This window comes from Mixophyes fleayi, chromosome 6 (assembly GCF_038048845.1).
Source record: "Mixophyes fleayi isolate aMixFle1 chromosome 6, aMixFle1.hap1, whole genome shotgun sequence".
NCBI classification, from domain to species: Eukaryota; Metazoa; Chordata; class Amphibia; order Anura; family Limnodynastidae; genus Mixophyes; species Mixophyes fleayi.
In genome coordinates this window covers 5,096,565-5,120,073 of record NC_134407.1, presented here as the reverse complement: position 1 = coordinate 5,120,073, position 23,509 = coordinate 5,096,565, and the positions used below count along the sequence as shown (strand labels likewise).

Below are 23,509 nucleotides of genomic sequence, written 5' to 3'. Positions count from 1 at the left end.
AGTAAATGTAAATAGAAAGGGAAGTATGGCTGTATATGTAATATAACTAATTACTGTGTTTGGTGCAGGGAAACGTATATAGTAATAAACTCATATATTTGTAGCGTCTGTAGCCACTTTCCTGACCATTTTTTGATTCCTCTGATACTAGCTGTGTCCACAATGACATTATATCACACCTCTAATGGCATCAGACCCCGTCCTGTCCTTTGTGTTGTATCAGAATTATAACATATAACGCTGTATGATTCACAGGAGGCAATAAGGATATTGTGTGATAGAGGCAAAAACAATGGCTCTCAGGGGCTAGCCAACTTTAGCGGAAACAACTTTATAGAAGCTAGGTAAAGCCATACAACTGGATTATTATTATTATTGTTATTATGATTGTTATTATTTATACATTAGACTACTTCAAATGGAAAGCAGGTTCAGTGTCCCTTTAAGAAAAATATACATGCAGTTGAACTCTATTTAGTGTTTATTTTATCATTCATATGTTGTTGCCTTTCGTTTCAGAATTATCGCTGCTTGTGTTACCTTTGTGTAAATGTATTGTGTTTTGTGTTTCCACAGTCTAATAAAGTACCAGTAGTACAGCACCCACACCATGTCCACCCACTCACGCCGCTTATCACCTACAGCAACGACCACTTTACACCTGGGAACCCCCCTCCACACCTACAGGCGGATGTGGACCCCAAAACAGGTACGTCCTCTCTCTCCCACTCATGTTTCATCTACATGAACAACGGTAGCTTGCCAAGCCCAGTGGATATCATGTTATAGACCCCCCACCATGGTTTCACTTTGGTAGAACGTCCACATGTTTTTATAGCATGTGATGCAGTAAGACGGATAGGTATGTACCTGCGTGAGAGGAATGAGTGTGAAGACGATGTCATGGAAGTCCAGAATGGGCAGCAGAGCTGGACATCTGCCTATATGGAATGAGCATTTTTGGTTGAGAGAGACATTAACACCCTTCCACCACACAAATTATGTTTTGTCTTCTGGAACTAGGTAAAAATGTTAAAATCTTGAACTTTTCTTTTTTTTTTTTTCTTCTTCACTAACTATGAAGTTAGGACACCTGGGGGCTTCTTTCAGTTGTAGAGACCCCATACCAAGAAAGATATTATAGAAGGCCAACTAAGACGGTCTTAAAAATACAACTGTAGTGTCTTATATTATAATCCCCCAAAAATCGATGAGAAACTCAAATTAATTAATTAAATAAATAACCAAATAAAACATCTCGGTTATTGGACAGACCAGTTTCTGTGGCATCATGCGTCAGTGATGGGTCTCCCCCACGATGTGTGCACTCACAGTACGCAACGCGGATGATAAAAGTACCTGACACAATCAGGTTTAGTAACAAGTTATTTACTAATGTAGAATCTCCCCAGTGAGGATGAAAAGAGTGGAATGTCTGATACATAGTTACCAACCATTTCAAGTCATTTTCTTTTAATAAACTCCTCCCAGGAACATTTAACTGATACATTTGTATTAAAATGGTCACAGATTTATTCTCCATGAAAACTCAAAGAAACGCGTTGTTCACTTTATGATTCTACTCTCTCGCTCTGTCCGATTCTAAGCTCCGCCCCCAGCGTCAGTATACATTTCTCAGGCTGGTGAATAAGAGGATTCTGGGAGTCTTACTTTCATAGTTAGCCGCTCTTATCTCTGTCATCCTGTTATGTTCTAGGAGTGGGGCCCTAAGAGAATGGTCTTGGCTGTACGAAGGAGCCTGCCTAATTTATGTTGCCTGCCTCATGCTTATATTGGGGGGGTTCTGAATGCCCCACACCCAGTCTGTACATATCTCAGCTGGAGAGTTCTACAAATGATCTGTTTAGCAGTGGTGGATTCACCCCGTCCACCCGTCTTCTCTGCTCACCTTCATAATATATTAATGCTATTAGCAGCCTTCGCCTGGCTCCTTCCTTTCTATGGAGGGTGTCCTGCATGTCTTGGCATAGAGAAGCCTGGCATGTCTTAATTCAGTCCTCTGTAGCACAGAAGCCGCATATATGTTATATTAATATAATCTAGGGGGCAAGAATTCAATGTATAACAGATTGGATCTTGTAAACTGTGCATACATGGGAAAACTTTGAGCACCAAATGTATCAAAGTAAATCATCCTGTGGATTGTTGCAAATATATATAAAAAATGATGTATCACTGTGTAAATATGTTGTCTTAAATCATGTCTTTAAATACTGTCTTTTCCTCATTATAGAACATTTCCGGTGCTTGGTTTTCTCACGGTTTTACTTTCTATTTTTTAAAGTTGTCTCTGTACCCTTAACAAAAAAGTGAGGATTTATTTTATAGAATTCAATTTTTTGAGATTCCATACACAATTTTTTTTATAATTTAGCCATTTACTGACATTTTTAAACATTATGCTTTTTGACAACTTCAGGAAACACATAAGTGTTGTTAGCGATGCGCATGTATTGTGTATTAGTTATTCCGCTAATGTTTGTGTGTATTTATTTTCCCAGGAATCCCGCGGCCTCCGCACCCTCCGGATATCTCTCCCTATTACCCCTTATCCCCTGGCACTGTAGGACAGATACCCCATCCGCTAGGATGGTTAGTACCACAGTAAGCAGTTCCAGTATTCTTACCCTTTATTTTATGTCTTGTTCTATGAGTGAGAATGTTATATATATATATATATATATATATATATATATATATATATATGACTGTGGCTGTGGTATGTGGTCATTTTGTGTGTTGGTTGGATAGACCAGTCCCCCCACCGCCCTCGGCTGTATGTTCCCATTAACACATTCTCCACCGTCTTATTTGTTTTCTACCAAGAATTTATTCAGAAATGACAGTCCTCTCCCCCAGTGCGAGTTTGTGTACTTATTAATTATGGTAACGAGCTGTGACTGTCGATCGGATCCCCACAATACTATTTGGGGACTTTCCCCCGGTAAATCTTGTCAAGTCTCATTAATGTGACAAAAGGCTACAAATTAAGATCTGTTAATTTAATGTTTTCTCACTGAGATCTAAATAGCGAAAGGGACCCAGAGCGCAGCTGAAGTCCTTTGATTCAATGCACTTTATTTTGGTATAAATTTCCATTCATTATTGTTTTCTTTGCATGCATAGCCCTCAATTAGTGTGATGGCTCCATTAACGCAGCCTGGGCTTCAACTTTAATTATCACAACAAAACACCGCGTCCCAGCTCGGGGAGAGGGCCTGTATTGACATAAGCTGAGGTTATAAAATTTAATTAGCCGTCCGCATCAAATTTTAAACCACTCATATTGTCTCCTTTGATCTGTTTCGTACAGTCCCTGTGTCCCTGTGTCTTAATTAAATGAGAGTGCTGGAATTTATTTATTTCAATATTTCCATTCTTTTTCCCCACTTTTCCTAGGCAAGGTCAGCCGGTATACCCAATCACCACCGGCGGCTTCCGGCATCCTTACCCCACTGCTCTTACAGTCAATGCTTCCATGTCAAGGTGAGTCCACACTTCATTTATGTTCCTGGTGTTATGACTGTAACAATAGACACCATGTCATCCTGTGAATGAGGCCACAGTGCTTAGATTTGTAGTTCAGCAAGATTCAGGAATACTGAGGTGTACTATACTTGCCAACTACCCACCTCCACCCCCCGCCCCTTCTCACTTGACCCTTGAACCTTTCTCCAAATCCAAAAAGTAGGCAAGTATTCCCAGAACCCTCCTCTCCCTTCCCGTTCCTCTCTTCTTCCAAACTGCCCTGGTGTGTCCTTGTGCATTGATTCTCCTCCGTGTGTCTGGCATGTAAAGTCAGTATTATATCCTATAATATGTATATGTTTGTGCGTGTTCATACTATGTGATCTCTATAGTACAATGTGTTGAGGTCCTATTGACAAACTAAAGAGACACCTTTTTAAAAAAGTAAAAACTGGAGTGAAATAACGGGACCGAATCCTGACAATTACCGATAGGAGGTTCAGGGGTTTCGACCCGTTACCCAATTCACTGCAATTATTACTCTCAGTGTTTTCGATCACATCCATCACATGAGATACAAAATCCATCCTGTAGACTGATAAATCCCAATTTATTTCATCCAACTCTTTGCTGTTACCTGCAAATATGTTTTTATGCTTTAATTATTTGACCGTGTCCTGTGATCAGTTGTTAATGTTGTCTCTGATGACTTGAGTTTCTGTGTATACAGACCCACTGTCTCTCTATAAGAGTCCTGCACATCAGTAGTTCGTTCTCTATTAAAGTCTCTGGACTATCAGCTACAATATGTATAACAGTTACGGCAACAATACACATAGATGTAGCCTTTTCTTCAAAATATTACCCGTACATTCAGTAGCAATCATGCCTAGAGAGTAAAGCTCTTTAATCATAATTAGAAATTATATATTTTTTTATTTTTTATGTCTGTATCACTTTAAGTCACACACTAAACTTTCTCATGGACAGCAATAACAACAGTGACACCTACAGGTTACAACACATAATACACCCAATACTAAGTGGAGGAATGTCATCACAAAACTAAAAAACTAAGTTCTATTTCCCCCAAGTAAAATTTAATTGTGCAGTAAACCAATTTCTGGACCAGAAAGGGTATTTTTCTCTAAAAGTAATAAAAAAAAGAATTAAAATGTTAATAAAATATTATGAATATAACCACAATAATATCTAAACTTGTGTCCAGACGATTATGTATTTATCTTCATAAACCCAGGTCCCATTCCCAAACTAAGACATTGAGCGCAGGTTGTACCCGTTTGTGATGGTGATAATAGTATAAGGGAGGGGACATGTAGAATAAAATATACATCTTAGAATTTGGACACTAGACCTATGTCACATATATTCTGATCCTAGGAGAACAGGTCTATTAAATCTCTGGGGGTTTTGTAGTTATGTTTCAATTGGAAGAATAGTGGAAAAGCATAAATTTGCCCTATGAAGTGCCCATAAAAATGCAAAAGATATATATTATGTTGTACTACTGAATGAAATCCTTATCTTAATCTTAATTTTGCACAATTTATGAACATTGTATCACACGATAGTGTAGATGTATCTTGGATCGCCTCCGGTCAGGTCAGAGGTCGTCACCAGCTGGGAAATGCTCCAGCTTTGTACATAAATGTGTCTGTGTGCAATCGGGGCTTTTATATAACCTGAGAACAATGAGATTGGTGGTTATTTGTTTATCCATATTGCCTGAGTGCGGGAGGCTTCTCGGTAACAGAAGACAGGAGACCAGGAATTGTCATAAATGTTTTTTGATCTGAAATCACTAATTATGAAGTTATGTTCTGCCTAAACGCAAACGTCATCGTCCTGTCTGTCAGCTGTTTGCTGTGGTCATAATTCTTTAGAATACTTTGTGATCTATCAGCAACACACAGGGTGGGTTCCAAAGAACGATGAACTAATAGTTTCTAGGAAATAGTAACAGTCAGGACATGTAAGTCTGGTGGGAGATTGCTGCTGAGTAGACATATTAACCTATTGTTTGTTCTATTGTAATAAAAAATATCCGCTCTTTTCAGCCCATGATCTAGATTTAAGTTAATGAAGATAAAGCGTTACTATTAACCCTCTAGAATGACTTGTATATGTGCTGACTGTCAGCAGCCGTAGGGTTAATGCAGGCGCGTGTTACTGGTTGCTTATTAGTGAGCGAGAGGCACCTCCGGATCCTTTTATTTTTGGGCTTCCATCCAAACTTAGCTGTAGGAACGGTATCTAGTTAAAAAGAGTATACAGCAAATGAAATCCATTATTGTGATAATGGGCTGACACAAGTACAAGTCCATTAGACTGATGACAGTTACAGGAATGCAGAACCCTGCACCCCATTCTATGGCAGCCTTTGATATTCATTCAATGCGGCGCTCAGGCCACAGATTCTCAGAATTAAGTGAAGGGTTATTATACTTTAAACACCGTGGAGAAGCCTAGATTGGCAATTAAACAGCACTTGCTGACACTCGCTGGTGCCACCCTGTGACCCCCTTTCGATTGAGATGTTGGAGCTTGGGGCCCTCAGCATGCTAAATTGGTGAAAGGCAACTTCTCCTATCGAGGGCATCTCTGAAACCGCCTGGCTTCAAAGAGAGCCACATCATGTATAAACCATAAAGTGGGTGCACCCAGCTCGCAGAATGAAAAAAAATCTCTGGCAGAAATAGATGAAATGTTACAAGTCCAAGAGGATAATGACAAATCTAATGCAAGTCAAAGCCGGATGGCTGGAAAAAAGCAGCACGTCCCACTGATTGTGCATAAAATCAAGGCAGGCAGATGACAGACTCCTAACGGAGCGGTGTCAACAAGGACGCAGAGAGAGAGTGAGGAAGACAGGAGCCCAGGGACAACCAAGAACAAAAAAAAATACCCAGTTGTCCTTAATAAGTTAAGTCTCATCATTATATTCTGGCTTGGAGCCATAGGAGCAGGCTGGGATCTAATGAGCTGTTTTCAGGTGCGGACACTCGGCTCACCTTGTAACGAGGAGACGGTGGACACAACATTCACCTTCTGTACGTCTTACACTGGGATTATCAGCTTGATTGTTACATACTGTACATAAAACATACATCAAACAGTGTATGTAACATTCATAAAATGTATCAGATTTATTCCACAGTGTATAGATCCCTATTTATATTCCTTCAATCCCACTTTAATTCCTACTTATGTCTACAGCGAAAGTGTTTAACCGTTATAGTGGCTGATGAGGGGCTCATTAGAATGAGCGTTTTGTGAGCGTGTTTCCGATCGTGACCCCTATGCCACAAGAAAAGCATTTAGAAAACGCTAGAGGGACATTACTCTGCATATTACAGAATGTTGGCTTCTGGTGTATATTACACCACAGCCTGTATGTAGGTTCTAACACACAATATAATAATCCTTGTGCTGGGAGTATTAACGGTGCTTCACTACATAGGAGCATTTCTCTGAATGAGTCCATAGTGTAACCCAGTAGCTGAGTCCATGTGATGGCTGTGTAGCCAATCGACACCCAGCTCTCACTGGTGAGCCCGTCCCAGACCTGTCAATCACACACATAGTAGAGTGTATCTGCATCTCATTATATCTAGTCCTTTGATACATTTATGTACTAATAACAATAATAAAGGATTTTAGCAGACAAGTATTTGGGTGATATATTGTTTTGTCCAGAAATTGGCACTGGCTACTGAGAAAAGAATTACAATGTGTCCTAAATTAATTGAAGACTGGGTGCTCTTCCTATAGATGCCATTAACCTCATAACTCAGTAGTCAGCTCCTGCTGTGTATTACGATTTAAACATGTCGCAGACTTCTCTTGTGAACCAATGAGTTATATTTGTAATCTTAATCCACCATCCACCAAATTTATATGAAAACCTCACACACTGTAAACAGATTTTGGTAATGACATTTGAAACAATTTGTATTTCATTTATTGATGTCTCTGCTGTAACCAAAAGGTTAATAGCATAATTCTATATAGTATCTGCTGTTACACATGGCATGTTTTCCTTACTGTATACAGTAGTGTAGAATTAAGTATTAGAACAGTATACACATTAACCTGAAACATTTTGCTGTCCTTAGTGGCCCCTCCATAGGTTTAATTGGGTTATTTCTGAGTCTACTAATATATCTGTGAGTGTGAATCATATGGAGGTTGTGTCCTGTCTGTAGTTACTGTAGCGCTCTGTAGAATATATAAATCATGTAACCACTGAGTGAGGATTTTCCTCTTGTATCTACGTTACGAGTCTACATGACACTTATAAATGTAGACACTTTTGAGCAAGGCAAGAAAAATGGAGCAAATCTGCACCTTGGCAAAACCATGTTGCACTGCAGGGGGTAAATATGAAACATGCGGACAGATTTAGAGTTGGGAAGGGGGCGTGTTCTAGATCAGTTCTACATCACAGTGTATATTAAAGCTGCCCAATATCTGTGCTACTTGCAGAAGTTGCCAGTATTTACCTGCATGCAGTAAAACAATAGGTGCCCCCTGATGTCGCAGCAGGGATTGTCCCGGAGCTAATTTGCACTTTTTTTTTTTTATGCTTTGCTCCTAACTCTAAATTAGGCCATAAAAGTGTTTGACGGATTTAAAAAGTCTCTTGTTTTCATGGTCCAAAATCAAACCCATTATGTTATGGTTCAGCCAGTGAGTGTTTAACCTTCTGTCTCCTGGACATTTTATACTGTATGTGAGGGTACGAGTTATATACATGTAGGAGAGGAGGGAGGTCTGTGACGTCAGAACTTTCTATGGAGCCAGAGGTGGGATGTCGTGAATCCTCCAGTAATGATAGAGGATGAGGGGATTATTCTGCTGTTATATATTGACGTATTATAATGTTATGTTTAGTGACACATCCAGTGAATGTAGAGGATGAGGGGGTTATTCTGCCATTATATATTGACGTGTTATAATGTATATTGTTATAATGTTTAGTGACACCTCCAGTGATTATAGAGGATATGGGGTTATTCTGTTATTATATATTGACGTGTTATAATGTATATTGTTATAATGTTTAGTGACACCTCCAGTGATTATAGAGGATAAGGGGTTATTCTGTTATTATATATTTACGTGTGATAATGTATAATGTTATAATATTTAGTGACACATCCAGTGAATGTAGAGGATAAGGGGTTATTCTGCCATTATATATTGACGTGTTATAATGTATAATGTTATAATATTTAGTGACACCTCCATTGATTATAGAGGATAAGGGGTTATGCTGGGGTTATATATTGATGTGTTATAATGTTATAATGTTTAGTGACACAACCAGTGATGCTAGAAGATGAGGGGATTATTCTGTTATTATATATTGACGTGTTATAATGTTTAGTGACACGCCCAGTGATTATAGAGGACAAGGGGTTATTCTGTTTTTATATATTGACGTGTTATAATGTGACACCCCTCCCCTTTCATTCATCTTAATTCTGACAATTACACAGCTTTCTCTCCTCCAGATTCCCTCCACACATGGTGCCGCCACATCACAGTTTACATACAACCGGAATCCCGCATCCCGCCATTGTCAACCCGACCGTCAAACAGGAGTCTTCCCAGAGTGACGTGGGATCTCTGCACAGCTCGTGAGTGTTCTACCTGTATATATGTCTGTCTCTAGGCCTGTCACACAGTTTCCTGTTCATGTAGCGTCTTTAGGCCTGTCACATGGACTGTGTCCTGTTCATGTAGCGTGTGTCTCTAGGCCTGTCACACGGACTGTCTCCTGCTCATGTAGCGTGTGTCTCTAGGCCTGTCACAGGGACTGTCTCCTGTTCATGTAGCGTGTGTCTCTAGGCCTGTCACACGGACTGTCTCCTGTTCATGTAGCGTGTGTCTCTAGGCCTGTCACACGGACTGTCTCCTGCTCATGTAGCGTGTGTCTCTAGGCCTGTCACAGGGACTGTCTCCTGTTCATGTAGCGTGTGTCTCTAGGCCTGTTACACGGACTGTCTCCTGCTCATGTAGCGTGTGTCTCTAGGCCTGTCACACGGACTGTCTCCTGTTCATGTAGCGTGTCTCTAGGCCTGTCACACGGACTGTCTCCTGTTCATGTAGCGTGTCTCTAGGCCTGTCACACGGACTGTCTCCTGTTCATGTAGCGTCTCTAGGCCTGTCATACGGACTGTTTCCTGTTCATGTAGCGTGTGTGTCTAGGCCTGTCACATGGACTGTTTCCTGTTCATGTAGCGTGTCTCTAGGCCTGTCACACGGACTGTTTCCTGTTCATGTAGCGTGTCTCTAGGCCTGTCACACGGACTGTTTCCTGTTCATGTAGCGTGTCTCTAGGCCTGTCACATGGACTGTTTCCTGTTCATGTAGCGTGTTTCTAGGCCTGTCACACGGACTGTCTCTTGTTCATGTAGCGTGTCTCTAGGCCTGTCACACGGACTGTCTCTTGTTCATGTAGCGTGTCTCTAGGCCTGTCACACGGACTGTCTCTTGTTCATGTAGCGTGTCTCTAGGCCTGTCACACGGACTGTCTCTTGTTCATGTAGCGTGTGTCTCTAGGCCTGTCACACGGACTGTCTCTTGTTCATGTAGCGTGTCTCTAGGCCTGTCACACGGACTGTCTCTTGTTCATGTAGCGTGTGTCTCTAGGCCTGTCACACGGACTGTCTCTTGTTCATGTAGCGTGTCTCTAGGCCTGTCACATGGACTGTCTCCTGCTCATGTAGCGTGTGTCTCTAGGCCTGTCACACGGACTGTCTCTTGTTCATGTAGCGTGTCTCTAGGCCTGTCACACGGACTGTCTCTTGTTCATGTAGCGTGTGTCTCTAGGCCTGTCACACGGACTGTCTCTTGTTCATGTAGCGTGTCTCTAGGCCTGTCACACGGACTGTCTCTTGTTCATGTAGCGTGTGTCTGCTACACAGAAATAGAGGGTTTATAATTTGTAATTATTTTTGTCTTGCAGAAAACATCAGGATTCTAAAAAGGAGGAAGAGAAGAAGAAACCTCACATAAAGAAACCTCTTAATGCGTTTATGTTGTATATGAAGGAAATGCGGGCAAAAGTTGTAGCAGAATGCACGTTAAAAGAGAGTGCGGCCATAAACCAGATACTCGGCCGGCGGGTGAGTGTAAAGTGCACCCCCTCGATGCTGCCTGGATGGGGTACAGAAGGACGACAGTTCCTGATGCTGTTACATTATACACACGGGGGGCACACGTTTATAGGCATGCAGCTTACCAATCTACTGCCGGCCCTGTGCCTAGGTGATGGGAGGAATGTTTGTTAGCCCTCGCTGCTGCCCCAATCTCCAGACTCGCTCAACATTTACCACTAGATTGTAAGCTCTGTCACAAGCAACCCCCTCCGAATTATTGTCTCTATGTGTGCTTTTATTTTGTCTACTTGTATGTCCCTGTTTTATGTTTGTCCCACTATCCGGCGCTGTATCTAGTTGATCTCCAGTGCTTGGTTAATTTAGAGGCCCGTTCCTTGTTAGCACAGTTCTGTTGCACTAATGTGGGGTTTCTGTCACATGATACACTAGTTCTATATACATTGTATCGTTACATTGTAACATAATGTATCACGTGACTCTCTCATCCCATTTTATCGCCCTCTGTACAGTGGCACGCGCTATCAAGAGAGGAACAAGCGAAATACTACGAGCTGGCACGGAAGGAGAGACAACTGCACATGCAGCTATACCCAGGCTGGTCGGCACGGGATAACTATGTAGGTGGCTATGTAGGTGATATTTTTTTCCCCCTTGTAAGACTTGTAGATTGTAATATTAATTGCCTGTGGAGAAAACGAAACACTGCATGGTATGTATTGAGACACGGGACAGGCAAGAAATCTCCCCCAGAACATTTCCATCTCGTCCTCTGTAATCCCAACACCCCTTGCTGTGGCTGCCCCTAGTCATCATTTGTGTGTAGTTTCCACAGTTTAGATGCATTACCCAGATCATAAAACAAATTGTTATTATACAAAGTAATCCTAATACTGTCCATTGCTACCAAACGTGTCTTGTATATATATTTATGTTGGTGTACAGTGCAAAGTAGAATAACATGACCTTGGTCAATACTGAAGAGATTATTCCACTTTACACTGTTGTATGAAATTGTTACACATCGTTTCACCAAGAAATGCAGTGTTTTTGGTTGGTTAAAGGTTAGGTATGTTCAGGGCAGAGGGTGGGGGGTGGTAGACGATGCAGTCCGTCCAACCGTGGCCAACGCACTGCGCCTACTGCGCTCAGTATTTTGCTCATCCAAAACTGACTTTGGTACTATCATGTGAGTCAGTTTTATTAACATACAGCTTGATCAGTAAATAATAATGTGGAGACGGGGTCAACTCCTACAGAAGATAATGGGAGCTAATGTTCAACAGTGTTTAAATTAAGATGTTTTTTCTAAAGTTAAGGTAATCTTAACCTAAAATATAAGTTTCTTACTATATAAATGGAAAATGACATTTGCAGGAGCTGGGCGGAGTGTCTTACGCTGAGAGTCATTGTATAATGCAGAACGCTTGGTCTGGTTTGTTATAAATTAATTAAAAGTAACTTGTTCTCTGCACAGATTTCTTGTCTTATTGATTTGTGTTTTATAAACTGTCATTATCCCCTTCATGTTCCTTCTTTAGGGCAAAAAGAAAAAGAGGAAAAGAGATAAACAGCCCGGAGAGAGCAATGGTAAGCACCGCCCCTGAGGAGATGTCCCTACACTAGAGAGCCCGGGTCAGAGCTCCTACCCCGTATCAGTGATTAGTGGCTCCCCATACTACACTAGAGAGCCCGGGTCAGAGCTCCTACCCCGTATCAGTGATTAGTGGCCCCCCATACTACACTAGAGAGCCCGGGTCAGAGCTCCTACCCCGTATCAGTGATTAGTGCCGCCCTCCCCCATACTACACTAGAGAGCCCGGGATAGAGCTCCTACCCCGTATCAGTGATTAGTAGCCCCTCATACTACACTAGAGGGCCGGATCAGAGCTCCTACCCCGTGTTAGTGATTAGTGGCCCCTCATACTACACTAGAGAACCCGGGATGGAGCTCCTACCCCGTGTTAGTGATTAGTGGCCCCCAAGCCCTTATCAGTGATTAATGGCTACCCCCATACCATACTACACTAGAGGGCCGGATCAGAGCTCCTACCCCGTGTTAGTGATTAGTGGCCCCCATACCACACTAGAGGGCCCGAGACAGTGTTCCCACCCCGTATCAGTCATTAGTGACCACACACACACATATTGTCCCACTTAGCTTCCATTATGGACTCTTATTTCAATTTAAATACAATGTAATATTTTATGGAGTAAACTGTGCATGTGATTCTAGATCTGTTGTATTTGATATATTTAATATTTAACTGTAAAAGTATTTACAACCAGCCATTAGTTTAAGTTTAACTGTGTGGTGTTTATCACGCGTGTGCGTGCATGTGTGTGCCCCGTGTGTGCGTGTGTGAGGGCTGCCCCGGGTTATCTGCTGCATGCTTTACTGGGGTAATTCCCTGTCCACACCCATGTTTAATTCAGATATTAAGGAGGTTTGAAAATACTGCATATATAACTATATATAACAGTCACCGTGTCCAGACATTGTATAATTTGTTCTTTTTTTTCAGAACACAACGAATGTTACCTAAATCCTTGCCTTTCACTTCCTCCGATTACAGGTGCTAAGCCATTTTTGGACTTATTCCTATAGTTTTTGCTTTATTATTTTTCTTTATTATTTTATTTTTCCCTGAAAATGCATTTTATTGCCATTATAATTTTATTAACATAAACCACTTCTTGTGAGAGAGGATGGGAAAATAAAGTGTTTATAATGACTGACCATCACCCCCACCCCATCGGGACACACTGGTGCTCTGGCTTTAAGCGTTGGCGGGGATGGGTGGGATCCGGTCTGCTTCACATCATGGGACTTGTAGTTCCACAGCAGTTGGAGAGCTACAGGTCGGATACACTTCTTTTGCAGCTCTCTGCTATGTCTGTTTCCATTTTTTTTTTTATATTTTTTTGCTTTCCTGGATGCTTTTGATTAAGTAACTAAATTATTAACACTCTGCTGATGCTTTGTATGAGCAAACCTCTGCTAAACGTTTCTGTCAGTAGAATAAGATTTACCTGCGAATGATACATTGCAGACGTCATGTACAGTAGGTCAGAGTTTAGGGTGAACTGCAGGTAGCAATACTGAAAGATTATACTCAGCTGTATCAAATGTACATGTTAATATTATTAGTCTGTAAAGCTTGCAGTTAGATTTAAAGACACCGTTATGTAATAAAGTGTATACTTCCCACTTGATCATAAAATGTTTTTCATAGGTTGCTAATCACTTTCCTGCTTCCTTATGGGAGAAAGAGAGAATATAAATTGATAAACTCCTCTGTAAATTTCTGGGTTATTTATTGAGCAGTGAAAGCTGCAACTTTTTTGCTGCCACAAAGTAACAACACTGACAGAAATCTAAGCTCCGTTATAGGGATGAGCTCACACTACTATCTTTTCATATTCACTTGATAAATGTCAGCTGAAATCTCCAGCTCGGAGCTAGATAAATTAGAAACAAATTTAGTTGCTTATTTTGCCACCGGAGTAGCAGATATCAGAAAATAAACTACAAATTATAAGGCTAACATTTAGGTGCAAAATCTGCACTGAACAACAGCAACCAATCAGAGACTTGCTTTCATTGTGTAAATCAGACTATAAAAATAGACGCTCAGCGCTGGTTCGTTGCTGGGTTTCATTGCAAGATTTGAAACTACTTGGGATATATTTGCATTTCTGAAGAAAAAATGCTCCCAGGTGCCATACTTCCCAAACCCTCAATTTAGCCGGCACTCCTGATATTGGGGGACTGTCCTGGGCTATGAACAGGTGCCAACAATGTGTTTTGGGCAGCTTAGCTCTTCAGACACACCCACGAGGATATAACCACACCCATCTTGATGTGGCCACACAGCCTAATGTGACGCGGCCACCCTGTATTTTCTGATTGGGTGCGGGCTTGTCCCAATTTAGAAGTTTTAAATGTTGGAATGTATGATAAGTTATGTGTAATGTGTACGTATAATGAGGCCTATTTTTTTAGCAAATAAAGCATCTGGACACACATACTGCTGATGTATGTTTGCTGCAGGATCATCCCATATGATTGGGAGCGGATGTAGGTTGCTGAGAACAGACAGGATTTTGCACCTGTAAATATTAGGGACTGGAGCTGAGACTTGGGTGTAACATAGTTATGTGTGGGAGGAAGTAGATTGGTGGGTGAGAGATTATGCGCCTGTCTGTCTGCTAAAAATACCCCATCTGTAGTTACAAAACTATTTTCTTGTTTTTTTAATGCCCCTGTTCTGCCCATAGCCCGGTTTTATACATCTACATGTCTGTACCACTATTGAGACTGAGAGACTACTACTACCATTACAACAGCAGCTCCATTATGCAGGGACATGTTCCTAAGCATTGAACCAGCACAGTGTAGACACTTTTGCAGAAATTACATTTCAAATATATTGTCCTTAAACATGGGTGTAAGTGGGCTGTCCGTGTCCTCTACACGTCCATCAGGTCCATTTTACCTAAGTCTAAAAACTGAACACAGCTTTGACTATAGTTTCACATAAATCTCTGTTATTATATTAAAGGATAATTTAATTTAGGAAATATCCTAAAAATAATCTGCTCCCAAAGGTCACTTACCACAGGACTGACATTGAGGCTTCCCGGAGGGTCCCTGACGTCTTCCTCGCCCCATCTGATGCTGCGCTCGATCCTACTTTTTATTTTAGATAGGCCGCACACTGTGCTGGATCACACGAAGCAGCAGAGGGTGTGTGAAAGATGTCTGGGGATCCGCCTGAATGCCGGACCACAGGTAAGTAACCTGTTCGGAGCCATCTGTTATTGGTCCTTTAAATGTAACTTATACACATAGAGCTGTGGATGCTACAAGATGCCTTTTCAGGAGGATTCTAATGTGGGATAATTGGCCCTTAAATTCAGTTCTTTGTATCTGACACCCACTTCAAGCTCCAAGTTTAGGGCAACAAACCTCTTGGCGTGTTGTGAATACGACGCTTTGTAAGTGATTGTTCCAGCCAAAGGCTGCGGGAGAAGTGGTTTAATCCTAAAGAACAACTAAATCTATAATACAACTTTCCTCATATAAAATTGGTACTAATAACATTATCACATTGTAATACAATAAAAGTTTGACGTATTGAGATGTCTCCTACAGATTTCACTTGCAGTTGTCCTTGTACTATTGATTGCTGTTGTTTCAGGCTAAAATAGACCCCCCCCATACACACAGATATCTTATTCTGATGTGATCCTTAAACTTACATATATATGTGATAGACCATTAACATTCACACATAAGACCACATCTACTTGAGGCTGAGACCAGTTTCCATTGTTACTTGTAACATTGGTGATTTAATCTCTGGGATGGTAAGACAATTAGGAATGTAAGCATGTTATGTTGCAGAGTGTTGGAAATATCACATGTACGACATAGCAGTAGCATGTTAGTATGACAGTGTGACTAGCATGAATCATCTGGAAAAATACACGCTTTAAGCCAGAGCATCTGTGTGAGGGCGGTGAAACACGTTAATATCCAGTCTGCTCGTGGCGGAGGCAGCACAGTATTGCAACCTCCCCCAGTGCACACTGGGTAAACATGTGACCCTACAAAACTCAGGGTAATGCTGAATATATATATTTTTTTTCCTGTCATCTTTCAAACATTGTAAAAGTTCCATGCCTCCGCTTCCAGCACGTTCTATAATGCATCCTAATTATTTGTCTGTATGTTACAAAACGACGTGTTTCCTCATAACAGGCTGTTTTCAGAGCTCTTACCAGACATATTGGCGAGACACTAACTGTGCCAATGGGATATGCAGTATTTCTTTATTTCTTCACCAAATTTTTTTTTTATCGAAAAACCTCCTTAATCTAATTTTTTTTATTGCTTCCAGAAAGTGTTTTCACTCCAGCATGCCATACTTTCTGTTTATTTCCCCATATCAGGCTCGCATATCGCTTCAAAGGCATGCCTCATAGCCATCGCTAGCTGTTCATCCGCTGTCTGCCTGCTCCTTACCTCCATCTTTCTCTCTCTTTACACAAGTGTAACTTACAAATAAATACATGACTGACGAGCATTTTCTAAAGCTGCAGTATCTCCGGGCTTTATGTATACAAGAGGTACAGAGTCTTACTGCACTGGATTGGCTATAAATATAATATACACATTCTACAGGAGATAGAGATTCAATTCATCTTCCCTGGAATACAGGGAGGATATTTTTTGTGCTTAAGTGAAAGCAACATTTGATCATTTATTATTTATTCGCTGTATCATGTACTCCTACAAAACTGGAACATTCTAAATTACTATGTGTCTTCTATATATGGTCATCAAATGAGGTTGAAAAGCAAAATAGAGACTTGATTCTCCATAAGTTATAAACCAGATATACTGCAGCTTTAACCGTATCTGCCAGGAAAGCACAAATATACAGTCAGATTCGTGAAATTATTTAACTGTGATTTAAAAAAAACCAAACAAAAGCAAATTAAAGTTCTGCGCTTTTTTTGCAATTAGTAACCAGTTCATTGATTTTTATTTTTTTATTTTTATTTTTTTATTATCTCTTTCTGTTTCTTTTTCTGCTCGCTTCTGTCTTGAACTCATTCAGACCTGAGCGCTCCTAAGAAATGTCGAGCGCGCTTTGGGCTTGATCAGCAGAATAACTGGTGCGGTCCCTGCAGGTGTGTATGGTTATTCCGGATTTAGCTATGGCTGGTTTCACCAATTTTTTTTATTATTTTTTTAAAAAAAATTTATTTGGTAATTTCCCACTCTGTCCCTAAAGCTAACTACCATCACACCAAGTGGTGGGTGGACCCTTGGTGTCAGAGACTGCGGACAATGCAAACTAATGTCTGCTCTGCTCTTAAGTTCAGCTTTCTGAGCCAGTGTCAGGTATGTTTTGGAGTGAAGGCCAGAACAGTAATTGGTTGTATGGTATTGACGTGTCTAACAATGGATGCATCTTACAGCGCACATGTAGGCCGTACAACTGGGAGGGCGCCGTCTTGTGGGCTAAACCAGTAATCATGAGAACACCTCTCCATTCAGGCAGTCTCAGGCGTTTAGGATGTCACTGGTTCCTCATGGATATCGGTTGAGCCCACAAAGTGGCAGTTTTTGCCATGTATAGGTGGCCGGTGCCGTATGGCTAGATAATAACAGTGAAACCATTGTTTCCACACTTTTCTCATTCTTTGATAGTCTGCAACCTGTGGCTTCTTCTCCACCAAAGTATTTACCAAGCTTGCTGGCAATCATTGCTGTCTGCTTCTCATCTTCATTTATTGACCATAATTAACACCCCCAATAAACTACACGTTCATGTTGCAGTAAAAACACTTAACCGAACAATGCACAACTACTGCTGAATTGGCAATTTAGTTTTTGTTTCTTAGAAAAGCCTCTTTATTGGCTGTGGAAGCAGCTTGTGAGGTTTTCTTCCATCTGTTCTTGCATTGGTCATTGCTCTATGTCACCCATCACTCTTCACCAGCACGACATGACCCCGTCAGACATGTTTTTACCTCCATTCACTTCATGGGTAGTTGTCGCACTGCGTCAGTATGAAGCATGAACTGGTGCAATACGTCTCTGTAATGTTTGTTCCAGCGACCATACCGCAGTGTCCTCATTCTCGGTCTGTATGATGGAGTTGAGTACCTGACATTGGCTGTTGTATCTATTGCATGTATAAGAGCAGGCCAGTGTCCGATTTATATCTCCACCAAGCGACACATTGAGCGTGTTGACTGTTACAGGCGCTCTGTGTGTTGGCACTGGGACGGAGAGGGGAATTACCAAATAAAAACAAACTGAATATGTTGTAGGTATCCATAGCTAAGAAAGTGCCTCCATTCGAGCAGTATCCACCATATTGTTGTATTTTCTGTGTGTTTACATTGTGCTAACAGATGCAAATGCTCCAAAGAAGTGTCGGGCATTATTCGGACTTGACCGACAGACTCTATGGTGCAAACCATGCAGGTATACTACAAGGCCCCTGGGAAATAATGAATTCCCTTCTATCCTTCCTAGAGCCTCTCTATGATTCCACCCAGCTCTTCCAATGAAATCCCTTCTTCCTTTCCTCTACACATTACTGGTGGCTGGACTTCATACTTTATCTCCTATAAGTGCACGTTTTGTAAAAAATGAACATTTATATTTCTGATAGTAGAATCCTGATTTGAAATTTGACAATAACAAAACTGGGCAAACTACAAGTAGATAGTGAAGCAATACACCAGGTGATCTTACTGTATCTGTTCAGATACAAAGTCTGAAGAACGCATGAATACTTTATCGATTGGTTGAGCCCTTATTGAAGGTTAACAACACTAACCCCTCATAGACATCTGCGAGCAATACAGTCTATTGCTAATTTGGGTTGAGGTGATTATTATAATTTATTAGGTGTACTGTATGACGTTTTGTGCACTAATGTTTTGAATGGACTCTAACAATTCCCTATGTCCACTTACCTGTGCCGTTTTATAAAAGGCAATCATTAATGGAATGTTTATATTGCATTCTGTTTCTGCTTTTTAATATAATATATACTATATGATTATAGTGATTCCACCAAAGAAATTACCATTGTTTTGATTCCTTTACTCTTGCACAACACAAGTCATTAAATCAGTTGTCGGTTCCATTTTGCCTGGGAATACCCAGAACTGACCTTGCATTGGGAGCACAATGTCTTATGATCATACGATGCTGTTTGTAATACAATGTCATCCACATATGTAGTATGTACATGAGCCAAATTTACATATGTTAAATCAGGAATAATTAGTTAGCTCGAGGCGGCACTGTAGGAAAACCTTGGTGGAGGGTCTAAGAATTCTATCTTCCTTCTTATTGATCCTTTTGGTTACATCTGTTATTTTTTTATTCTGATGCAAGCAGTCTTTGAATTTGGAATATAACTATGGTAGGTATATATTTCCTCCCTCTCTATGTGTAACACATGTCACTCCATCTTGTGTTTCATGGTCTTAGTGTGTAGGCCCAAGACCATTGTAATGAAAGTCAATAGGTCTCCGTTATATCGTTCAAGTAGTAACCTCTCTTATAGATGAGTGAGGGAGCTGTTCTCTTCCATTACACATGTAATCATCCGATACGTTGGCAGCTTTCTATATTAAGCAGTCCCGAATAATGTCCTCGCTCCATAACCCCAAAAGACTGAGGAACATTGCTGCTGGCTCTGTGCAGGAATGTCAGTTGGGTAAATAATTGCACTGTCTGGGTATTAGCTGTAACAGGACTGAAAGTTATTGCCTGCAAATCATTCTAACCTCTAACAACTAACAAGAATGACTTCTGTTCCACCCCCATATCAATCACTGCATAGGATATGAAGCTGTATGTTCAGAACCCAGAGCAGTGCATGTCTTATGTCCGAGTCCATCATCCACCATCCATTCTCTGCATGAGCATTTCAGTCCTGCATGCTCCATGTCACCGGCTATGTTAGTCATGTGCTACTCCCAGGGATGGAAATCGTAGCTGAGGGAATCTCGTATAGTATTATCGGCCACCAGATGGATATAAACACTGTCTAGGACAGCAAACATGTTCAATGTTCATGTGCTTCCAGGAAATGTTTGCATGTTACATTTGTATGTTTTCAAATACCAGAGCTCTTATCACGTTCAGTTTGTATATGATGAACTAAGGAAGGTCCAGCAACTAATTCAGAGCTACTGCTCTTTTCTTGGTCTTCCCTTCTCTGAATTATGCTTTAAATCCTTATATATATGACCAGTGTTATATGATTCTGCATATAACACACACACAAGTAATAACTATCATAACCAAGCTTGAAGTTAATATCAAGTTAGAAGCAAGTTATGACTGATAATTGATGGAGTGCTAAGAACATAATACAAGCCAGCATTCCTTTAAGTGTTTTAGAACAATATTATTAATAGCTGTCATGCCACCCTAAGTGACTTGTGGATCTTAGAATAATATTATACCACCCCTGGTGACTTGTGGAACTAAATATGATCAGGAATTTGTATCTGTGAAATATAGTTTGACCTAGATACAGATACTTATAAACCCACATTCAAACAATTGATAGCGGTGTGTATTTAACAAACATTGTTAACAGAACTGTCATATACTGCTCAGAGCCTAATGCAAGTTTGTATCTCTGTGTTTTACTGTTTCTGATGTGTCTCCGTCAGTGTTTCCACCCCACATTTACAGTTAAATTGTTTTCCATTTCTAGGAGAAAAAAAAAGTGCATTCGCTACATACAAGGTGAAGGCAGCTGCGTCAGCCCGCCCTCTTCAGACGGAAGCTTACTAGACTCTCCTCCTTCTTCTCCCACAATGCTCGACTCCCCTACAAGAGACTCCACTCCACAAACTGAACAAACACAACCTCTATCTCTAACATTGAAGCGTGACCCTCTAGCACGGTTGTGCATGCCACAGTCACCTCCCACGGAAAGTCCGGCCCGGAAGTCCAGCAACCTGCCAACCACCATTTGTCAGAATGGAACAGATCACAACCACCAACCCAGCTCATTACAGTCTTCAACGCCCTACTCCTTGTCGCTTGCACAGCCGTCGACATCCTTTCTACCTTCTCATCGGTCCTTGGCTGGAACACAACTTCAACCCCTCTCGCTTGTAACCAAGTCATTAGAATAGTCACGCCCCTGCACTGACGCCTCCTCATTTTTAAAAAGAAAAAAAAAAATTAGTATGTCTCGTTTTCCATGATTTTTGTATTTTTAATTTGTGCCAAGTGGCTACTTTAGTAGATGTTTATGAATTTCATTGGTCAATATTTGACCTGTCTTTTTATCTCTGCCTTTCCGATTTGACTGCGCAGACCTCTACGAGCCTCAAGGTCTTGCCGAAAATTGTATTATCAACGTAAGAAAAAAATAAATAAAATCTTTTTAGCATCGGAAGAAGGGGGAAATTATATATATATATATATAAATATATGAAAATAAAAAAATACATAACTGTTATGTAGTTCTGATAGGTTACTTTGAAAAGACTGATTTAAAGAAGAATAATAAGAAAATAGCAACAAGCAATTTTGAAGCAGCCCTCACAGGAGTTGGTTCTTGATTATTTGTATTAAATACGAGCTTGCGAACCAATCATTTTACATCCACTTTATACCCTTCTGGGCACAACGAATGCCGTGCTCTCTTGTGAAACACTTTTATGGTGATGTTATTGTTATTGTTGAAATGTACAGAACACAAAGGGTTAAACTGAACAAATGTATTAATATGCCTTGTTCCATGGTGGCGATCTTTTTTTTTTTTTTTTTTTCTCTTCTCTGGGGAATGGGGAAGCTACATGGAAAATCGGGGTGGGTGTGTTGAATATTTCGGAGCCATTGGACCAGTAAGTAGTATTTATTGCCTAGAAATTGCTTGTGTCCTATTTGTATGTCGTCCCTTTTCCAAACAAATGTCTGTTTTCCCATCTCTCAACACATTGTATAAAGTTTTCTTTTCTCAGTGTAAGCATCTTATATATATATATATCATTTGTACAAGGTTTTTAAGGTTATATATAAATTTATATATATTATTATTATTTTTTTTTATTTTTTATTTTGCTGTACGAAACTCAATTGCCACCAAATGGACATTTTGTAGCTGCATTTAAAGGATCAATATTGTACAAAAATAACATAATTGCTTTAAAAGCCATTAAAAAGAAGACTTGAAATTAACAAGGGAACGCGACCCACGCCGTTTCACCGACGGCACCTTGTAAATGACCTAAACAGGAGACCAGCCTGTCTGTAGACTGTGTACAAATTGATGTGCCAAAATTTCCCAGTGAATAACCCCCCCCCCCCCCCCACCCCCTCGTTTTTGATGCTGTATTTCCGTTCCTCATGTTTTGATGTGATGTTACATAGGTAGGTATGTGTGTAGTTTGTGTCATCTAAAACAGATGTATTTGATAGAAGGGTGACTGGCAGCATTTAAAAACAATGAGGTACAAAAACAAAATAATTACCCCCTCCCACCACGAACCCTGATGGGCCAAAATCCTGTACATTAGATTACTTATAAAGGAGAAGACTGCCACTTTTATGCTTGCTTGCTATAAGTAGGTAGCAGGCAATTAAACTAAAAAAAAAATCACAAATAGGCATGTTGATGTTGCAAAAAAAAATGTAAAAAAGAGAAAAATGCAAAAAAAAAAAAGAAAAAAATTAAACAAAACTGAGAAACTCTTCATCCGTTCATTGAGTGCCATTGTATTTGACATGACGCAATTGTAAATCTGTCTCTGGTTTCCTCTGGTTTATTAAGATGCTAATTAATAACTATAACATTTTTTGTGAATACTTTGAATGTTACCTAACAGCTGTGATGTTACCGTTCAGTTCTATGCTTTTATTCCCGTTTAATTTCAAGGTGGTTTTTAAAACCATGCAAACATTTTTTGTAATGATTACATGTTCATGCTGTACAGTATCTGTAGCATGCAGTTCTGGTTTAATAAAAGCAACTTAGTATGTGCATAGTGTCATGTGTCCAGTGTCTGTCTACAGCTGCAGGTGTGTAACTTACATATGTAATATGTACGCAGCCCTCTGTCGTTTATTAGAAGATGCTTAGTGAATGTAGAAATTCCATTCGCTGAATCATTTGCCCTGTTGAGCTTCTCTTATTTAAATGATATAATTTTGACAAGGATTGCCCCTTATTCATTAACCCATGGAAGGGGGCTTGCTGACCATGTGAGTTAATTGGTTTCAGATGAAGTCATGACTCTATGAAGTTACTATGTGCTGTAGAAATTATTATGACTTTACTCCAATGCAACTAATTTTGAGTAACTGCGGA

The 23,509-nt window shown here is 40.4% G+C and overlaps 1 protein-coding gene across 33 annotated transcripts in view; it reads left to right on the top strand.

The window, feature by feature from the left end:
- TCF7L2 (transcription factor 7 like 2) overlaps positions 1-23,182 on the top strand; it is a 141,608-nt gene extending 118,426 nt beyond the window's left edge. For 4 of the 33 annotated variants that reach the window (XM_075215658.1, XM_075215667.1, XM_075215669.1 and 1 more), the window contains 10 exons: positions 577-709; positions 2,523-2,625; positions 3,421-3,507; positions 9,012-9,152; positions 10,484-10,643; positions 11,147-11,266; positions 12,176-12,224; positions 13,160-13,210; positions 17,264-17,336; positions 20,903-23,182. In XM_075215658.1, coding sequence (XP_075071759.1) covers positions 577-709; positions 2,523-2,625; positions 3,421-3,507; positions 9,012-9,152; positions 10,484-10,643; positions 11,147-11,266; positions 12,176-12,224; positions 13,160-13,210; positions 17,264-17,336; positions 20,903-21,329 — 1,344 coding nt within the window. In that variant the 3' untranslated portion in view covers positions 21,330-23,182. Of the gene's footprint in view, positions 1-576; positions 710-2,522; positions 2,626-3,420; positions 3,508-9,011; positions 9,153-10,483; positions 10,644-11,146; positions 11,267-12,175; positions 12,225-13,159; positions 13,211-17,263; positions 17,337-18,569; positions 18,643-19,566; positions 19,596-20,902 lie in introns of those variants that run through there. The other 29 variants (XM_075215663.1, XM_075215672.1, XM_075215685.1 and 26 more) reach the window with 20 other exon arrangements.
- The last annotated feature ends 327 nt before the right edge of the window (positions 23,183-23,509 follow it).